This window comes from Pelecanus crispus, chromosome 4 (assembly GCF_030463565.1).
Source record: "Pelecanus crispus isolate bPelCri1 chromosome 4, bPelCri1.pri, whole genome shotgun sequence".
In the NCBI taxonomy this organism is placed as follows: domain Eukaryota; kingdom Metazoa; phylum Chordata; class Aves; order Pelecaniformes; family Pelecanidae; genus Pelecanus; species Pelecanus crispus.
The window spans coordinates 66,666,025-66,687,207 of record NC_134646.1 but is presented as its reverse complement, the minus strand read 5'-3'; the positions used below and the strand labels follow the sequence as shown (position 1 = coordinate 66,687,207).

Genomic DNA, 21,183 nt, shown 5'->3' with positions numbered 1-21,183 from the left:
TTGAATTAAAAGTGACAGTTCTTTTATTTTACATCATTACTGGCACAAAAAAAGAAAGGCTAAGTAAACCACACACTTACCGATGTCACAGTTTTGTGTGTTTAGGATTAGCTATTTGGCTGGTATAGTGGGAGTCTGAAGTGGAGGGAGGAGCACAGCCGAGAGGTGAGGTACTGGTGGATACTGTGGTTCTGCGGTGTTGGTACTGGGGGGCTTGGGGCAAGGGAGGAAGAGAGACGAGGTGCTGGGAAGGCACAAGTTCTTAGGAATCCAAGCTCTGTTAGTTCCAGTCCTCTCACAGTACAGGTTTGGGGATTCTTTTTTTTTTCCCCCTCTCGAAATGGAAAAAAGCCGAAGAACAAAAAATTAAACGTACTTCAGAAGCTTAGTAAGTGGGAAAAGTGACCTTGTAAGTATGTTTAAATTTCTTTTTAAACCACTTCCGCCAGTTAAATTAAAAAAAAAATCATTAGTTTTAATATTTTGGATTGGCGCTGCTGACAGAGGTGGGTTATGTTGTAAAAATGGGAATTGAACGCTGGTGCCTCAAGAAAAGCGAAGGTTTGCATTGCAGCAGGAGGGGCTGACACCTCTGCGCTGCTGTTCGTCACGCTGAAGTTGAAGCAGCGTCACTTGGGGCAGTTCCTCCCCTCCGCCGCAGGCAGCCCAGGCTGGGCACGGGCACCGGTAGCGGCACCGGCACCAGCGCCAGCCCGGGGCTGCCCCGCCTGCCCCGGCGAGGCCTCAGGGCCGCGGCGAGGGGCGGGAGCCGCGCCCCGCCGGGGAGCACAGCCCCTGCCCGCCGCCGCGGGGCACAGGGCGGGCGGCAGCCTCGCCCCGGCGGGCAGGCGGGCGGGCGGGCCGGGAGGAGCCCGAGCCGCTCCCCGGGCCCGGCGCTGAGGCGCGGGCGGCCGCGGCGGCCCCGCTCCCCCCACAGGCCCAGTCCGCGCCGCGGCGGGAAGCGCCGCCTCCGGAAGCCGGGAGCGGAGGGCGGGAGGCCGGCGGCGGCGCGGTGGGCCGGGGGAGCGCGGCGAAAGGGAAGGGGCCCGGCAGGCGGGGAGAGCAGGGCCGGCCCCCGGCCGCAGCGCCCCGCCGCCATGCCCGCCTTCCGGCAGGTGGGCGAGAAGCAGCTGCCGCAGGAGGTCGTCTTCATGGCCTGGTCCCCCAAGAGGGACCTCATCGCCCTGGCCAACAGAGCGGGGGAGGTGAGCGCGGCGGCCGCCCCGCCGCCGGCCCCGGGCAGGGGGAGCCGGGCGCTGCTGGAGGCCGCCCGGGCGCTCCTGGAGGCCTCCCCGGCCCTGCTGGAGGCCGCCCGGGCGCTCCTGGAGGCCTCCCCGGCCCTGCTGGAGGCCGCCCGGGCGCTCCTGGAGGCCTCCCCGGCCCTGCTGGAGGCCGCCCGGGCGCTGCTGGCCGGAGGGGCTCGGGGGAAGAGCGGTTGCCGCGGCGGGAAGGCGCTGCCTGCTCGCTGCGGGCGCCGAGGTGCCGGGGCTGTTCCTGTGCCGCGGTTCTTCTAACCTCAGCCAAGCCTCTCGCGATAGAACATTTTTTATCGAGCGTCTCAATGCTTGCTGCTCTTTCCCTTTTACTTTCTCATTCCCCAAACGAAAAGTTCTGATGATGCTCTCACTGCCTGTATCAGTGGGATTTTAAAGCACACGAAATTTCCTATTTAAATTAAATCCATTTTCAGATTTTTTTTTTTCCCTAGACCCGCTGTATGTGGTCATTTGTGAGGACAGACTGTTGTGCCTTCAGGCCGTTTTTGCTGGAGAAGCGTGGGTAACCCCTGTTGGTTACAGCCTTCTAGGCTTGTACAAGGCACGCCTTAGATCTCTGCGTTGCTGTATAGCGAACGGTATACTGTCCTCTACAATGACATGGGATTCAGTCATCTGCTAGAGGAGCAGGTGATATTTAAGATGTCGGAGTTGTTAAAGCGGTAAAGTGCACCTTGAACCGATTTACAGACTGGTAGTAATGGGAGAACGTGGTTTATTTTTCTCTCTTCAATGTGTTTGCTCTGTAGGTTTTACTTCATCGGCTTGCAAACTTTCAACGAGTGTGGAGTTTGCCTCCAAATGAAAATACAGGAAAAGAAGTGACTGCTCTTGCTTGGAGACCAGATGGCAAAAGTAATGTCAAGTATATGAGGTGATATGGTGCAATAAAAATACCACTGGAAATCAGTGAAAGTTGTGGTAATGATACATCTTATCTGCTAGGGAAATTTTCAAGTAAAGTGTTTGAAGAGAAGGGTGGCTTAATTTTATGTAGGTTTATTCAAAGTAACAGAGTTACACCGTTCAAAGCAATTGCAAGAAAGATTCACAAGGTGGATTTATGTCCAAAATACTGCTTTTCAAGATATAGCGAAACTTCCAGTTCCTAACTAAGCAGAATATTTTATTTGAGTGACAAAATCTATTGCGTGAGTAGAGGGAGGGGCTGTCTGATCATGGTTGACTGAAGAGCTTAGCTTATTTAGCACAGACTGAACTTTAGAGGCTAAAATTTCTCTAATAACACACCAGAGAAGAAAATAAAGCCTTTTCCTTACCAACAGAAATAATGTTGAGATTAGTAGCTTAATAAACCTAAGCTGGAAATTAGTTAATTTTTTGACTCATTAGAGGCTGAAGAATGGGAACAATCTTCTTCTATGACGTGGGTAAAAAATACCTGTATGGTTTTATGATGGAGTCAGAGGAGTTTAAGAAACTTCTTTTTAAGCTGGTTGCCTGTGATTACAAGTAAGCAAGCATAGAAACCTTTGCCTGCCATATGCTTTTGCGGATTAATAAAGTTAAGAAGGTGATGCAAAAGTTGCTCAGCAAGTCTTAAATTGTATTTTGTTGTAATAAAACCCAAACCTTCCTGGTGGACAGTCTTTATATATAATTTTGGCCTCAAATTTGCAAAAACCGAAGCCTCTGCTTTATCAGAACTGTGGCTAGAAGCGTTAGAAGTGTGTTCAGTTCAACACTTAGATAAATAATTGTGGGATCATGCCTGTGACTTTATCACCTAAAATATGATAGGAGTTCAAACCTTCATTATAATGAGTAGGTTTCAAATGAGAATTTGGAAGGACTGTAAACAGACAAAGAGAAAATTCTGTCCAGCAATTGGCTTTGGAGACACATAATTTTCTAATTCAGTATGAAGTAACTACAGAGGGTTTTTTTGCATGTTGGTTGTTCATACATTTTACTCCTCTTTCTCTAGTTTTGGCTTTTGGCCTTACTGATACCAAGCGGATTATTCTGTGTGATGTTGAAAAACCCGAAAGCTTGCACTCCTTCTCTGTGGATTCATCTATTACTTACATGCATTGGATGGAAGTAACTGAGGAAAGCAGGTGAGTCTGAAAAACTCTAGAAATAAATTATAGGCTATGTAGTGCCACTTTACTAATAATTTATACTTAGTATGTTACAAGTGGTCATATAAAATATTATGTAGCTATGGCTTTTTGTTACCGCTTGGCTAAAATTTGCCTTTTGGTTAGCATAGACGCTTTTCATACGCTTATTTTTACTGCTGGTATCTTAGTCTTGTGGTTCTTTAGGTTATACACAAAAATTTCAGCATGATTTTGAGCGCCCACCTCTTAAGAGCTGTTTAATCTAGTGTCAGCTTGTATAGCAGTCTTCTGATCCAGTTTACTTCAGTACCAGTTAATTTATTAAACTAATTATAATAATGTTACTATGTTCATCTATTTTGTTAGTCAGAATAAGTATTATATTTAAATCTTTCTTCACTTGTGTTTTCAAGATCTTTAGTTTGGTGCTTACATCTTTCACAATGTGCCTTTGGTGTTATATCCAACCCCAGTGGCAATTCTGTCATGGGTGTACTTGCTTCAGGAAGTCAGACTGGCCCTAGTGACCCTGAGCTCTGTTGCATTAGACAATTCGCAGCAACACTTGTGAGCTGGAGGACATTGTGGTCCCTGTTTCTGTGCTCTTACAAAAACCTCTGATATGCACCTTACTGCAGTGCAAGACAATAATTAAATAAAATGTTTATTTAAAAAAGGGAGGTGGTGTAAGCCTGCCTTGGGGATTTTCCCCCCACCTCCAGAAAACGCCAAGCTTAAAATAGCAATAAAATAACTACATCTTAAATCACTCTAGCATTCTTCTCCTGATGGGGATAGATGTATCTCCTTATTGAGAATCTCATCTTTCTGGCATGTCTAAGGTGTGGTATTAAGTATTGCACTTTAGTCTCCCTCTCATTGTAATGTGTCTTTAGAGTGAAGGGTTTTTGAGGTGTAGGTGCGTTGTGCTGCAGGGTTGTACAGGGCTTAAACAGAAGGCCACAGCCAGCAACTGCATTACAGGTGATGAGGGATTTGGTGGCAAGCTGCTGAGCCAGCAGATACGAACTTTATATTCTCTTTCGGTGGAAATAAAAGGAAAAAAACCCCAGACTTCTTTTATTAGTTTGATCATTTGATAAATTATTAATGGCCCCATAAGGGATTACTCTCTGGTATTTGTAACTCTAATATACATGAGGTATTGAGTATGTGCTGTAACCTTGAATTTAGAAAGAAATTCCCTTCCCCCCCCCATTTTTACAGCTTGGGTGGTAAAAACAGTCTTATTTCTTTTTCAGTGTTCTCACTTCCTTTTACAATGCTGAGGATGAATCAAATCTCCTTTTGCCTAAATTACCAGCACTACCAAAAAAGTAAGCATTATACTAGTAAGCTTTAGAAGATAGAATTTGTCATTTGTTGTCGTCATTTTCGTTATTCATCTTTGATACTCTATAGATGCTTTGGATTAGATGTCTGCTCATTGTTATTGAGAATAATTATTTTGTTTTCAGTTACAGTACCACTGCAAAAATTTTCAGGTAAGAAATTGTCATCTTATTTCTCTCTCTCTTTTTGTGTTGGTTTTTTTTTTTTAATTTTGATTTCTGGTATTGAGACAAGCTGTGCAAAGCCCAATCATGTGTTTTGTATTTTCAGTGAAGAAAAGTCAGATGAGATTATGAAGCTTCTGGGTGATGTAAGGTAAATTCCGTATGTGGGTTGTTGTGGTGGGGTTTTTGTTTTGGTTTGGTTTTTTTCTTTTTTGTTGGTTGGTTTATTTTTTTAAAGCTATAAAATAATGGATAAGTGGGTTTACTTTTAAATTATTCATAATCTGCTTTTAAGGGTCCTAGAGAAAGGATATGGAATGTCTGTCTTTTTTCACGTACAAAGATAAAGTTCAAAGAATATATTTTAAAAAAAAAAAAGTTTCCATGAGCTTACACCTTTTCTCCTCAATTTAGAGGGATTATAAGGCACTTTATGAGCAACTGCTGTTGCTGCCTTGTCTTCTTTCCTTTAGAAGAAGATTTCTTGGGGTGTATTTGAAGGCTATGTTGTATGTGTTACTTAAGCTGGTCTTGGAGATGTTTGTGAATGCTTGTTATAGATGGGGAATTTCTGTGGGTTTGCATGAGTGTGACAAAGCTAAACTTAAAATTAACTCTGAAATCAGCTGTATTAGGGTTACTTTAAAATAAAGTAAATACCTCTTATTAGGAAACACATGAGGAGCAGCTGGAGGAAGTGTAGTTTAGCAGACTAAGACTGGCTTTGTGGAGCACTTGTGGTGCATCTTTGAGGAGAGCGTTTAACCTGTGCCTTGTTTTTCCCTTCGCTTTCTTTCACTGATCCTTACAGTCTCACCACTGAGAATCATCCTCCTTATTTCAAAATTTGCATCTCTGTCTATCACCAGTTATTCCTTTTTAAGACTTAGTATCTCTTCTTACCGTAGGACTTCCTTGCCAGAAAGAGAGATGGGGTGGCTGTCGGTGGTGTAGGAGCTTTCTGGATTCTGTGCTCCTTCATCCATTCAATTAATCAAACCAAAAGTTCTTCAGATACTATTTTGTTAAGTTCTGTCTTGTTTTAATGGAAACATTCTCCTTTAACATATATTTAGGTGTGTAACAGGCAGAAGTTGCAGTTAATTTTCTCATATTTGTAAGGGGAGAGGCAAAACATGCTCATTTTTTACATTGGAGAGCATTGCTGCTCACTGTAATGTAAGCAGTATGTGTAGTTGAAGATGTATGGATGTATGACAGCAATAGACAACCTGGCCAAAGTTTAACGTTTTAAACATAGACAAAAAGGGAGAGGTCATGGAGAAGCTTTTTCCCAAGTCATTGCTGCAAGTTGGTTTTAATAAGTGAACAAAACACAGATCTGTCTGTCCCAGACCCTGTTCTTTGAACTGGGTTTCTGTTTCTGACGGTGTTGTTACTTGTGGCTGTTCTTTGCTGCTGTGTCCATTTCAAATATTTATTGCATTGAGGTTTTGCTGAGGAGTGCCACTGAGTGACTGTGACAAACTTTCTCTGCATGTAGTTAGTATAAACTCAGGGGAATACAAAAGTAGCTTTGTAAGAATGCTTTGCAGCCTGTATTGGTAGGTGGGCTGTTGCTAGAAACTGTTACTTTTTTTCTTCTATAAGTTAGTGAAGAAGGACTTCTGTGCCTAAATTGTGTTATTTTTTCCCTATTCTCTCAGTTAATTTACTAATTGATACTCTTTCTGTAAATGTTAGAGGCAGGTCTTATCAATGAAACCCAAGCAAATTTTTTGGTTTTACATTTCTTGGATCGTAGACAGTAGTGCAGTATTTCTTTTTGTTCAGTGATTCTATAGGGATCTTTAGTAAAGGGATGGAATTTAAGTATTAAGAATTATATTTGTATGCATTAGAATTTCTCTCAGTATGTTCATCAACACACATTCTTCTATTTTTATAGGCTTAATGCTCTTGTCCTTGGTGGCAGCTCAGGATTTATTGAGATTTATGCTTATGGAATGTTCAAGATTGCTACAGTAACTGGGGTACGTTCCATTCCTTTCCATGTTTTTTCTTTATAATATATCAAGCTACAGCTGAATTGAATGAAAAAATACATATATGTGCTTACACATAAGTGTAGTGAGTTGTTGAAGTTTAAAGAAAGGAATAGTTGTTTCTCTTGACTGGGCTGTGTGGTTATTTTTGGAAAGGCATTCTAACTCTGGTGATTTTAACATGTTGTTTCAAATGAAACAAAGTTTCAAACACCAGTCCACAGTAAAAAGACTGCTTTTGTTCCTGAACAGTAGCTGAAAATTCCACTTTGTATTTACATGTTGTTGTAGCCGCCTTTGTATGTGAATGTGTTAGAGCAGTAAATGCATCTTAGCGGAAATGCAATATTTCATTAACTTTTAAACTGGAATCCTTCAGGTGGAAGGTTCTTGTCGTGGACTATGTTTGTCTAGTGATTTGAAATCACTATCAGTTATTACAGAGATAAGAGACTCTTCAGACAGTGAAGCAGAGATAACATATTTTCAGGCAAGTAAAGTAATTTTAAAATATGTTCTTTAAAAGTAAAACTGCTTTTTTAATTACTTTATGGTAGCTTCATTGCTTTCCTGTTATTTGCAGAAAAAAACACAACTACTATTTCCAGCCTTTCTGAAATTCACCCTTTTGGATTTATCAACACTAACATGCAGTTTCACTGATAAGACTGATGGTGATGATCTGAGGCATTCTTTTAAAATATTACTTTAAATGTAACATTCATTTAGTCAATTGCAGTTACTTAGACTTTCTTCATTCTGCACACAAAGGCATAGGAGCAACGCTATTGATTATCCAGTCTCTCTGGAAGAGTTATCCTTAAAACTATTACTGTTAGAACTCCAAAATGAGGAACTTCAGAAGTTTTTATAGATGTATTAAAAAAATTTATTGCCCCTTTGAATTAAATGCATTTCTCTCTTAAAATCAACTTCAAGGAAATGAGAAATGTCTGTTTTTCTGTGTCCTCCCCATCTGTCTTTTCATTTCTTTAATCTAAAATTTCTTAAAATAAAAATCATCTATTAACTGTTGCTTGTTTCATTTGTTATAGCTGGACACTAGTCTGTTATCAAGTTACTTACCTGAGGTAACTCGAATGGCCCGGAAGTTTACTCACATTTCAACTCTGTTACAGGTACAGTTGTGTTACGACATCTTTTTAATATCATAGTTCTTACAGGCTTCGATATTCTTAATGCAAGTAAAATAACTGTTTTCTAGTAGGAAGCTTAAGTTGGTTTTAAGTAAATGTAGAGCTCTAACTTGGAATTTGATAATTTTATGTAATCAGTATATCTTCCCTTTGTATTGTAACACCTGGTTCTTGCATGTGTTTTGAAGGGAGGAAGAAGGGAATAATGCTAATGTCTGTATCTGTATTACAGTACATAAAGTTGTCATTGACATGTATGTGTGAAGCGTGGGAAGAAATATTGATGCAGATGGACTCACGGCTAACAAAGTTCGTACAGGTATTGTAGTGTTAACCATTCTTTTGGAAAAACATTTTTTGCTGTAGTTCTGTTGTTCATGTTAACATACTGCATATCTTAATGTTGTTTAAGCATAACGCCTCCAGATAACAATGTCTAAGTTCAGAGGCAACCTGGAACCTATTTTATGTCAAGTGCTCTGACGCTGAAGGTAACTGAGTACAACCAAGCATGACTGTATTGTGATACTTCTTTATTTTATTTATTCTAAGTTATTTGAAAGTGATAGTTTTCAGCTTGCACAGCTGCTGATCAGTTGCTTTCTATTTAAGGTTGTGCTCTTTGTACTTCAGTCACTGATAAACTGAATACTGTAAATGTTGAGTAACAGCTCACCAGCACTTACAGCTTAGTTCAGTAGAGCATGTATGACAGCCATGATTAAGATGCTCTTGGATTTGCTTAAATTTAGTGTTCATTAACCATGGCTAGAAGTTAATTGAATCAAATATTTTTTTTATTTTTTTTAAAATAGATTCTTGGTGGTGGCAAACTGCTGAGGCTTTTTACTGGGTAATACAATTCAAAATAACTTAAAATACATGAAAATTTCCAGTGATCAGTAGTCTGATTTCAGCATTCAAGAATATGGGTGGGTTTTCCAATATACTTTAATTGAAGTGTTTGTGAGATTATTTGGTAGCCTGGATTTAATCTCTTTACCAATCTATTTCAATAATTTTGACTGACAGGAAAAGAATACAACCACTTCTGTTCAGGATGAGTTTATGCAGCTGCTGTTATGGGGCAAAGCAAGGTAGCTACTGTTGTTTTATCCGAGTATGCATTTGCATTTGATATTGAAATACAAAATGAATGCATATTTGGTTCTCTCCCCGACCCCCTTTAGTCTGGAACTTCAGGCATTACTAATGAACCAACTGACGGTAAAGGTATGTTAGTATTTTTTAACATACTAAAGTAATGTATTTCAATATCTTTTAATCACTGTTCTGTTAAGTTAACAGAGCATTATTATGTTTGTATTTCTTTTTTAACAGGGTTTAAAAAAACTCGGTCAGTCCATAGAGTCTTCCTATTCCAGTATACAAAAGTTGGTCATAAGTCATTTGCAGAGGTAAGCCACAGAATGTCCAATGAATTATAGATAAAATGGCATGTTATATGCTTTGCTAAAAGATGGTACGCTGTATCGGTAGTTCTTTGTATGTAGGTGTGCTGGTGCAGAGACTGTGATCATGGCAAAACGTACTGATTTACTTTTGGGTGATGGAGAGCTGTTGAAGTATTTTGAACAATCTCCATGACACACCACCTGTGTATCACTGCGTGGTGTGTTTGTAGGATATATGCAAAGTATTCACACCAGCTTTGTGTGGTGGTTAAAATCATTACGAAAAGGACAATATTGGCTTTTCTGTGAAGTGTACTTTAACTCTTACATGCCAGACCACCTAATAAAGCTCTCCACTTTGCACATAAGTGATAAAAATGTAGCATGCCTTGAAGCAGTCAACTTCCAAAGGGTGACTAAAAGATTATGCTTCTTTGCTGTGCTTTCCTAGTGGCTCTGAGGCACTGTTATACCACTTGAGTGAATTGAAAGGAATGGCTTTATGGAAACAAAAATATGAGTCTCTGGGATTAGATGCATCTGGAATTGAAGGTACAGCAGTGTGTGTGCTACTTACCGACTCTGATTTCACTTTTGAAAGCTTCATAATAATGGTTAGCTCTTTTTGCAGAGGCTATTACTGCTGTTGGTTCTTTCATCCTGAAAGCAAATGAGCTGCTTCAGTAAGTATAAAGTCTGGAGAATTTAAAAAACTTGCCTATTGAGTCTTGTATTTAAGGGGAAGCTTGTGGCTGGGTATAGAGGAAGCTGGGAGAGCAAGGCTCCTCTGTTGGTGGTGAGCTTTTATCTTGTCTCGCTGCATCTCATAGACTCATATCCCAAGAATAGTCTTACTCAGAAGGTTGTGTTGGGAATTTTTTGAAAAATTGATAGTGCTTGCAGGTCTTTCTGTAGTAAAGATGGGACTTGAGCTGGGAGCAGCTTGTGACATTTAGATCTGGTAATTTCTTTTCTTGTTTCTTGCTCAGAGTTATCGACAGTAGTATGAAAAACTTCAAAGCATTTTTTCGATGGCTGTATGTTGGTAAGCTTGATGATGTAGTAAGCATCCAGTATTTGTTTTGTATTGTAAGCATTGAAATGTTGGCAAGTAATTAAGCCACTCTCAGTTATAACCATCTATTTATTTCTATCATAGAAAATTTCTGGACATCTAAAAGGTTACAGTTGATGAGGCAAGAATAATTATAATGTTAAACACATAGATCATAAATTTGATAGTTCTCCATTAAACTTAGTGTGTGTACAGTGGGTATTATCTTGTAATATTACTCCAAATTGTTGTCTGCTTCATGAGCAATTTGCTGGTCTTGACTTGGAGAAATGAAAGGACTTGATGTAGTTTACACCAAATTTGAAGTATAGGCTAACTCTCCTTTACTCTGTCACTTGCTGTTTCCTCCTGTGGAGACCTAGTTAGCTGTAAGGTTATGCACTGATGTAAACAGTCTCTGAATGTCTGGATGCGCTTGATAGCTACCTCCAGTTATAGCTGGGTAGCTGCAGGTAAAATACTACAAGTGCAGAACACTATGTTTTAGCCTGTGTGTTTTTATAAAGTGGTTATGAATAGGTTTATAATTTTTAAATGATCTTTTTATAACTACTTTACAAAAAACTAAGCAGTCTTACCAGATACTATAAAAGCATCAGAAATGAAGTGTTAGCACTTACTAGTAGGAATATAATCATTTTAATTTTAAAAATTGCAGCAAGCAGAACTATCAGAGTTCTCTGTCATAACATTAGAACTTTAATTATTTAAATGTTCACCGTGTTTGCTTGTGTTGAAACTAAACAGAGAACTGTTTATCTAAGCCTCACTGATTTAAAGTTACTTCTGTGCAATTCTCTTAAAACACATTATTCTGGGCATGACAGTATTAAAGTATTTTCTATATATCCATTTTACTACTCTTAGTACGTACATGAATAAATTCTTATGAACCCTTTTATAATAATCTTATCGCAGTCTTATAGAGGGTACAATGCAGTTGAAAAAGATTAAAGAGAAAAATTCTCCAAGATTTGTATTGTAAGCTAGTGGGGCAAGTGAGGCTTAATTTCAGTCTCAATTCATAATTCTTCATTCCAGAGTCTCTTGCTTCTGACAAATTAATCTTTCCTATTTTATCAGCAGTGTCTTACTACATAGCCATAGAAAATTAAGAATATTAGGAAAACATTATTAATATTAATGCAGTAAGAATATAATTTTTCCCTCAGCCATGTTGAGGATGTCAGAAGATCATGTGCTTCCAGAGCTGAACAAGGTAGTAGTAATATTTTCTAACAAATGGTGGTATGGTGTGTATTCTGCTTGATTTAGAGGGCAAGATTAAAGGTTTATTTTTGCTCCAAAACTTAAAGGATAGCATCTGTGTCGTTTCTTTGAGAAGGTTGATGCCTGCAGATTCACGCTAATATGCTGTCTTGCGTGAATTACTTTTTTTGTTTTCTTTGTTAATACTACTCTTTTTAGTACACTGTATGTGAATGCTGGACCTCTATATATATACAAAAAAGTATAGCAGCTTTTTATGTGCCCTAAATGACTAAGTTATCTGGAATGGGATTTTAACATCTTTACCAATGCCCTGGTAGAGGAGATGGAATACACCTGCATCAGATTTGCAGACACCATCACACTGGGTGAACCAGTTAATATGCTTGAGGGCAGAGGTGCCTTCCAGGGGGAAATAGTTAGGCTGGAGGAAAGGACAGATAGGGACTTCCTGAAGTTCGACAAGGACAAATGCAAGGTTCTGTTCTGGGGAAGAGTAACCCGCTGCGATTGCACAGCAGGGCCCCAGCTGGCGGGGGAGCAGCTCTGCTGAGATGGACTCAGGGATGTTGGTGGATGCAAGATGGGCAGTGTGCCCTGGCAGCAGAGGCAGCCAAGAGTAACCAGGGCTGTACTAACAGGAGCACAGCCAGGAGGTCAAGGGAAGTAGTTACCCCCCTTATTTAGCACTCATCAGATCACATCTAGAATATTTTCTCCAGTTTGGGGCCCTGCTATACAAGACAGACATGAATAAACTGGAGTGAGTTCAGCAGAGGGCTCCCAAGCAGGTTGGAGGCTGGAGCACTTGCCCTGTGAGGACAGGCTGAGGGAGGTGCACTTGTTCAGCCTACAGAACATGTGTTCTGTGCTCATTGGAATGTACTTCTTATCCTTTGCTTTTGTCACTGTTGTTTTTTTTTTTTTTTTTCTTTTAGATGACTCAAAAAGATATCACGTTTGTTGCTGATTTTCTTACTGAACACTTCAATGAGGTTAGTTATATTGGTTTGCCAAGTATAGCATCTGACTGTATTTTTGCTGCCAAGAATTGAATCTGAAAAATCTTAAATAAAATAATCATCTTTTTGTACACTATTTCTCATTAATTTGGGGTTTAAATAATGGTTTTGTTTGCATTATTTTTTCAGGCGCCAGAACTTTACAATCGTAAAGGAAAATACTTCAATGTGGAGAGAGTTGGCCAGGTAAAGAACTAGAGCGTAAATGGAAGAAAAATGAATGACAAAATCCTTAGATGGAGAAGCTTTTAAAGCTGTGCCCGCTTTTCTTATCTGTCTCTTTTGCTCTGTGTTGCACATTCCAGTAATGGTAAAGGAGAGTGTTTTAATTATTTTCCACTATTATAAGGAAAAGGAGCGTTTAAAAACGTATCTTAGTTTTACCTTACACATGCTGTATTTTTAGGAAAAGGATGAAACTCCTTCGCAGCCAGCAATAGTAATGTAAAACTGAAATGTGTTTATTGTCTTTATGCCATTAATCACTGGATTTCAAAACATTTGTGCTCAAACTGGATTTAAAAATCAGTTTCTTATGGATGGAAATATCACTATCTGATTGTAGACAATAGTTGATTTTTCTTACTGTTTCAAGAAGAGGTGGAATATTTAGTTTTAAGAGTAGGGCATGTTAAACTAAGAAGAAACGTTTAACAGGCGCATGAGGGGCAATGTTGGAGGTGAATTCTAATGCCCCTTATTCTTAAAATGCAGTCTTACCAATGTCTGTTTCTTTTCTAGTACTTGAAAGATGAAGATGATGACCTTGTATCACCACCTAATACAGAGGGAAACCAGTGGTTCAACTTTCTTAAAAATAGTACTCATCTTAAAGGTAACATATGCTTTAGTAAAAAGTAAAAGTGAATCAAAGATAAATGTAGAATGTAACAAATGTAAAAGAGTAATCTGTTTTTTCATGCTTACAAGTTATTTCTATAGTGTTAGTCGTGGGTCTCCATCTGAGTAGAATAAAATAAATGGGCCTTGTTATTTTTGCACAGTTTTTATGTAGCTGCTTACCACCAGTCAATTACCATTTTCTGAGTATTAGGAGTTTCCTACCTTTTCTGTACCAGTGTCAGAAATGTTGGCTTGGAAGGAATCCCAGGAGATGTCTATTTTAGGAGATCTTCATTCCAGTTCAAGGAAGTAATGATTATGCTTAGGTCATACCTAGGGGAAGTGTCCTAACTTGTTCTCTTTGACTGGAGTCTGAGACTATTTTGTTAATTAGTAGTGAAAAAGAATTAAGCAACTATAACAAGCTGGTGGTGAAAATTATTCTTGTTTAACTTTAGAAACCATGGACTGTAAAACTTCTACAGCATAAGCTGTCTTGTTATTGAATTTGCTATAGCTGTGTTTTTCTGCCTATTTAATTCAATAAAAAGGGGGAAAGTGGTAGCATTTTGGTTTGGCAAAGTAGTCCTTAGAAAATGTATTTTAAAACATGCTTTGAAAATATGTTTCATGCTTTAAATGTGTAGACGACTTGACTGGTCATTTCTGTTACTACCCAAGATTTGTGATTGTTTGTAGAGATGGTTTGTAAGTCGTTTTGTTGGTGTTAATTTGCCAAGTATTGAGATGTTTGTCTCGCTCTCAGAACTTTAAGGTTTATAGGACAAGTAATGCTTCTGTCATTGACACTTTCTACCCTCTTTGGTGTTTTATATAGCTTTGTTGGTTGATGTAATTTTTATCATTTTTCCTTCTAAACATTGGAAAAGAGACAGGTTATGTACTTATAAGAAGTAGTGAGATTTATCTCAAAAGCGAAATGTCTTCTTACAAAGTATTTCATTTCATAAGAACGAATCAGTCCTAGTGAAGCCAAACCATAGCTACTATAAAAAGTATGGAAATTGTTTTGCTTAAGCAAGGTATTTTATGACAACTGTGTTTCTAGCTCTTGGGTAAATGCAATTCCGTCTTTTTGCAATTTTGAATGGGCTGTGAAGAAAAGCTGAAGAGGCAGGCAGGCCTCCATTTCTCATTCATTTATCTTGTTTCATATTATAATCCAGTTAGTTACTTGAGTTAGAATTTATAGTCGGGGAATAATTTAGGTGGTCACCTAATCCAACCAAAGCAGGGCTAATTTTGAGGCTAGGCTGGGTTGCTCAAGGCTTTGTGCAGTCGAGTCCTCTACGCCTGCAAGGATAGAGACCCTGCAGCCTCGCTGGGAACCCTGCTCCAGTGACTAAGCAGTCCTTGTGAAAACTTTTTTCCTTACATCTCGTTGGAATTTCCTTTGCTGGAGCTTATGACTGTTGTATCTTCTCCTCTCACTGTGTGCAGCTTTGAAAATGATGTCTTCTGTAACTCCTCCTTTAGGCAGCTGAAGACAGCAACAGGTTCCTCCTTGTTAGCCCTCACTTCTCTAGGCTGAATGAACCCGGCCCCCTCAACTTCTCCTCGTAAAGCTTGTGCTCTAGCCCTGCGACCATCTTATTGACCCTCCACTGGATTCATTCCAATTTGTCACTATAATAAGTGTAGTATGTTTTTACAGAGATATAAGCATTTTTTCAATGAGCTTTATCTGTTTACAGAAAGTCCACTTTTGTTTCCCTACTATCCTGAGAAATCACTGCATTTTGTCAAAAGGCAAATGGAAGGGGTGATTGATCAGTGTTTACAAAAGCCAGCGGTAAGTTCAATTTATATAAATGATAACTTTATCATTTTTTTATATATATATATATAAAAAAAATATGTTAACTTTATGTTAGGGATAGCAGTCAACTGAAGATAGTAGTCATGCTTAGTAAGGCCTGAAGTTTTAATCTACAGTCTGAAGTGCCTGCAACTTGGGTGGTAGCATGTAGCCCAGCTTCACCACTGCCAGGATGACTCAAGCCTAGAGAGAGCATAATGGGGGATTTTTTTTTTTCGCGTCTTCTGTTCCCACATTATTAGGATCTATTTTTAACATTAATTAGCTTGGTGTATGTGCTGTGTACTAGATAATGTGTTAGATGGAAATACATTAGTCTATACATTATGAAGAAACATGAAACAGTGTATCAAGTGACAGTAGTGTTTGCCTCAGTGATGTTTATTCCAGCATAAATATTGGTGGATTTTTCTTTCAGATGTACTCAGGTGGTTTTGGTTGGTTGGTTGGGGTTTTTTTGTCTTAAAAAGGTGTATAATTATGAATAACTGCCTGTATTTTTTGGCCTGTTTTCATTATATTTATTAGGATGTTATTGGAAAGTCAGTGCATCAAGCAGTCTGCATGTCTCTTTACAAAACTTCTCAAAGGTATTTCTTTACACTATTTCTAAAGCTCAGCTGCAGAAAATTACAATAGCATTTTGTAAATTTGTTTTTTCCTTTTCAGTGAAGATTCTGCACCTCAATTATTTAAACTACCATTTCTGTAAGTATGCTGCTATTGCTTGTTCTATGTCATTTACCAATTATTAAAACTTGACCTAAATTTTCATTTCCTCCCCCCACATTACAGGTGGAATGACAAAACATCTAATATACATTATGTTCTCTTCACCATATTAGAAAATTCTATTTCTAAAATACACATTTTGAGGAGACATACTGATACTTCCAGGTAAGACAAAAAGGGGGAAAAAATAGTTTACAAACTTTGGCACATGTGTACAGAGACAATTACAATTTGAGTCTTCTTGTAAAAAGAAGGAATGAGCAGCATGAATACAGTCTTTCTTGGATACTAGAGAAAATGAGGAGGACATTAGGAAGTGCAGTAGGAAACTGCAACAGGAGTTTGTGTTGTATTAGACTCAGAAAATCTAATCACAAGACCCAAGATGGTTTTAGGCTTAGGAAAAAAAATCAGGCTCCCCTAGTTTTGCTCCTCACAGAATTACTTGCTTGTGCAAACTTGTGAAAAATTACAGGGAATCATGCTTTCAGTGTTGCTGTGTCTTGCTGTAAATATTATTCTTTGAATGACCCCTTGCAGCAGCTTGTAATTTAATCCTCTAAGGAAAAATGGGAGGTGGACTCATAGATGCAACAAATAAAATACATCTCTTCGGGGTGTAGTTTTGTGTCAGGAGTTTCTGTGTCCAAGATGCAGTTTGTCACTGCCTAGTTGTGCTGATACAACTGTTTAAAATGCACTGAAATGACCTGGGTTTAGAAAACAACAAAAACTTCTCTCTGTAAAATACTGATTTTTATAATCTGTGTCATTTAGTTTGAGGAAGTAATGAACTGTGATGGGGTGGGGATTTTTAAAGCAGTTTTACTGCTAAAGAAAACACAGGGTGAAAATATCTTTGTGCTTCCAGTTGAGAACTGCTGATGACAAAATTACAGCCTTGTGGTATAGCTTCTGTCCTGTTTCCTCCCTCATTGATATCTAAACCAGTCTAAACTCATTTTCTGTAGATTTGAGTAACAAGTAACTCAACAGACCTGAGACTAGAGCAATTGATCCAAGGATTCAGCAAAGAACAACTGTATCCCACAAGCCAGACACAGTTTCCCATTTGACTCCATTAGTCACGTTTTGCTGAGGGGCAGAAGAAATGAAAAGGTTCCCATCCACCAGTTATATCATTTTGGGATGTAGTAGTGTATTGTGCTAAGCTTAGGCAGGCTTACACTGTCTCTTACTACAGCTGCCATTGGAGATTTTGGATTCTCTATGAATGGAAAAGAAATCAGTCACTGAGATAATTAACACTGTTGTTCTAGGTCTGTCAGTAATGGAATTCTTGCAGTAGATTTTGGAAACTTCTTGAACAACAGTATAAATGAGAGCTTGGACTCCAGGTCAGTATATTTGATTTTTTTCCAGAATTGCAGATTGCTAAATTGAGGACCATGTTTTCTAGTGTTTATTTTACATTAAATTAACTTACCAGGCATTATAGTTTGGCTTTTATACTGCAAGTTACAGACACTGGACCAGCTTGTAGTCCTTGCGTGAGCCAGGCTGAAAGAAGTGGCACAGGTGCATGAAGCTGCAGGACTGTGGGAGTCTTACTTTGCACTTCATCTCAAGGCCAAATAAATTTTAGTTTTCTACTTGAAAACTGGAGCTTTAGGACGCGTGCAAGAAACAAAGCTAGCTGGAAACAGCTCTTGTTTATATCTGTGATGTTCTTTAAGTAAGATGGAGACTTGATATGCCTGAATGAAGGCATCTTAGAAGGCATGGCAGACTAAGCTCAACCTTTTCATGTAGGAAGGCCAGATGTGATTGCCCTCAGTACCTTCAGTTGTGTTTCTAAATCTTTGTTGTTTGTGTTTCTTACATCTCACCTGAAATAGGAAAAAATAAGCTAGTAAGGTTTTTTTGGGGTCGTTTGTTTTTTTTTTTTCCTTCAGAATCATTTTTCCTGCATGATACAAGAGTCTGCCATGGTTTTGGCTGTCTTTCAGCATTAGCTGCATGACTGACCTTTTTTATTGTTTACAGTAAAGCTCACTGTTAACTACTGCCTAGTAGTTTTTAATGTGAATGCTGTGCAACTTAAAAGTGTTTTTAGTTCTGCGCTCACTTTTATTCCTTGATGCTTTCTAAATTATTTTCCTATAGATGCTACAGCTGTTTAGATGCACACTTCTATGATGATGAAACTGTAACTGTAGTTCTGAAGGAGAATGTGGAACAAGAGGGGAAGGAGAGAGTCTTGGCTCAGCTGCCTTTATCTTCAGTATACACAGATGAGGACCAAGATAGGGAATTCATCTGGGATTCTACTAAAAGGTACTGAAGAACTTTGAGCAAGTCTGAAAATGCAGAACTGAACAGCAGATTAAGCAGATATTCTAATTCTGTACAGTTACTCATGCTTTGTGTGTGTATGTGTAAATATTTTAAAAGCAAAACCTCTTTTTGTGCCAGGGAGAGTGGGGTGGGGAGATGGAAGCTTCCTAAACAGTTCGTTTTGTGGTTTTTGGGGGGGTTGGTTTGGGGTTGGTTTTGCTTTTTTGAGACTGAATACTACCTTTGTACATGGCTCTCATGAAATGGGAGGACCAATTGAAGACATCCTGTAGAATCAGAAATCCTCTTTTCTTTAGAGGATGCTAACTTTGCTGGTCAGGATACTTGAATTTAGGATATTTTCAGCATATTTGCTCATATACCTCTGCCTTGTAATAAGGATACACAGATATTCCTTCATCTCTCCCCTGGTAGTCACACTTACAACTATTGTCAGCTTAGTCTTGAAACATCAGAATTGGTGCTTCTTTGTTGGCACATGGAGAGGAGAGCATCTGGGGGAAGTGAACACACACACAGAAAAGGCAAATGTAGTTCAGGTGGTGAATCCAATCTTTTAGTTGTTGTGCCTCACTTGCTTTTTCTTTTTTCTCCCTATACCTTTGGTGGCTTGCTGAAGATACATTTTTACCTCAAAATAAAGAGCCATACTGAACTGTAAATTTTTTTTTTTACGCCACAAAGAAATTGTGTATTGAAGAATGAATAGAAAATACTAAAAGCAAGTTCAAACTAATCCTGGCCACTGTACCAGGCAGGGAGTTCTTTCATACAGTCCCTGTGAATGGGGGTGAACTGGAGTGATACAGCTGGACTGTGATACAACTGGAGTGTAAGTGGAGGCCTCGCCTCCAGGACTTTGTTCAGAAACTCCTCTTCTTGCAGAGGAGAGGTTTGAAGGAAAGCCATCCTCATCCTCCTGCTGTAGCTGTTATTTGTGGGAAGACCAGGCTTTATAACTCCCTTCTCACCTGCTGTAATCTTTTTACCTTAGTTGAAACATGCTGTGTCTCCACTGGAGCTCCAGCTGGATGCCCCACTGTAGAGTATCTGTAGCAGTGTTTTTATGGTTTCAAATAGGTTATCTGCTGGTTGCATATGATATAGTAAAACTTAGACATAAAAGAAATGGACTGACAGGTTTTTCTTAGTACTGGAATTGTTTAAGTACCAGTTTTGTGCTTTTCTTCTTGCTATGTGCAGGCTGGATGAGCAAAGTGGAGAGATATCCACACGTACTGTCTTCCTGGAGAATCAATGGAGAGTGCTGGAGAATATGAAAGCTCAATATGTTTCTGTAAATGGCATTAGAAAAGTTTCCTGTGTGGTAAGTACAGTATCTGTGAACAAGCTTGTAAACTATTAAAGAAAACATGCTGTGACTGGAGCGAGTGATAATCTGTTTCTTCTAATTTCGTGAAATTTATCAAAACTTTTTTTTAGACAAATAGATTATTCGCTCATAATCTAAGTGTGTCAGGATAGTCATACCTCTCTCATAACACAACATGGAAAAACTTTTAACAGAAGTTAATAGATCTACTTGCTTTACTTTTCAGCCTCCAGAGCAATAAAAAAGTTGCTAATTTCCTTGATACCTCCATTTCAAAGATAAAGGCTATTTTCAAAGCTATTGGCTGACATTTAAAATGGTATTGGTGCATTTATTTATTTATGTATTAATGGAAACTTCTTAATGTCTCCGTAGCTAAGTTCAAATCTCCGTCATGTGAGGGTGTTTGAGATGGATGTAGAGGATGATGGGGAAGTTGAGGAAGAAGAGGAAGAAGAAACAACTCAGATTGCAGCTGGGGAACCTGATGAGTTAAATCAGTCTGCAGATAACCAGGACAATGTGTGTGGTGCATCTGCTGAAGAGCTACCTGATGAAACTGAAGAACACGAATCAAGTCTGGATCCTTGACTTAGGCTTTTATACTGGTAAAGGGACAAGACTGTAATCTAACTTCAGGCTGTTGAGATGATGTATCCTGTTACCTGCTCAAGCAGTTGTAGTAGGACGTTGTGTGTCAGAATTCTCTATTACTTCTCAGCTAAGACCGTCTGTGTTCTAGAGTACGTTTATTTGACCTTTTTTTCTCTGGCACATAGTCTGGTGTGAACTAAATTTCCTTGAGAGCTTTTCCGTTTGCATTTTTTTATAGGTGAGGAGAAAAAGAAATACAAACTGATGTTTTTGTAGTTAACCTGTTGAGTCCTGAATACTGTCATTAAGATTAAATGAACTTGTATGTGAAAGCAACAAAACTCAGGACCGAATGCTTTTCTTCTCAGACTTTGTGTTCTAGTAATAGGTACAGAAGTGTCCTGTAGAGCTGAAATTTGAGTGCATATGGCCAACAACAAGCTTGCAGATCAGCATAAGACTAGTTAGACAACAAAATTTAACAATTGTTACTTAAATACATACTTTTAAAAACTTTTGATAACATCTGTCCTCAGTAACACAGTATTTCAATCTGTGCAGTTCTTTAGTCCTTCGTGGAACATTTGTGTGTGTGTATGTGTGTATGTTTTGTCAAATGTTTGCATGTCTCAGCCTGCCTAGTTTCTGTGAGTTTGTTCCTGAAAGTCTGTCTTCTCCATCTGGTATTTTTGTAATGAAAAGTTACAACAAAGAGTATATTTTTTTATTGTGACAT

At 38.9% G+C, this 21,183-nt stretch overlaps 1 protein-coding gene across 2 annotated transcripts; it reads left to right on the top strand.

Annotated features, from left to right (window-relative positions):
• The first annotated feature begins 1,097 nt into the window (after nt 1–1,097).
• On the top strand, nt 1,098–20,444 carry ANAPC4 (anaphase promoting complex subunit 4). Of its 2 annotated transcripts, none has more exons than XM_075709060.1 (28): nt 1,098–1,205; nt 2,027–2,132; nt 3,226–3,358; nt 4,627–4,701; nt 4,843–4,869; nt 4,988–5,032; nt 6,791–6,875; nt 7,267–7,377; nt 7,943–8,026; nt 8,277–8,363; nt 9,077–9,141; nt 9,235–9,277; nt 9,386–9,462; nt 9,911–10,011; nt 10,091–10,142; nt 10,449–10,504; nt 11,707–11,753; nt 12,703–12,759; nt 12,916–12,972; nt 13,528–13,621; nt 15,345–15,442; nt 15,998–16,059; nt 16,139–16,177; nt 16,265–16,366; nt 17,482–17,559; nt 18,329–18,499; nt 19,724–19,847; nt 20,229–20,444. In XM_075709060.1, exons 1-28 carry the CDS (start codon nt 1,098–1,100, stop codon nt 20,442–20,444), a joined length of 2,400 nt encoding a protein of 799 aa, XP_075565175.1. The 2 variants fall into 2 exon arrangements, with proteins under 2 accessions (XP_075565175.1, XP_075565174.1); XM_075709059.1 differs by having other exon boundaries at nt 11,707–11,756.
• Nucleotides 20,445–21,183: the final 739 nt, after the last annotated feature.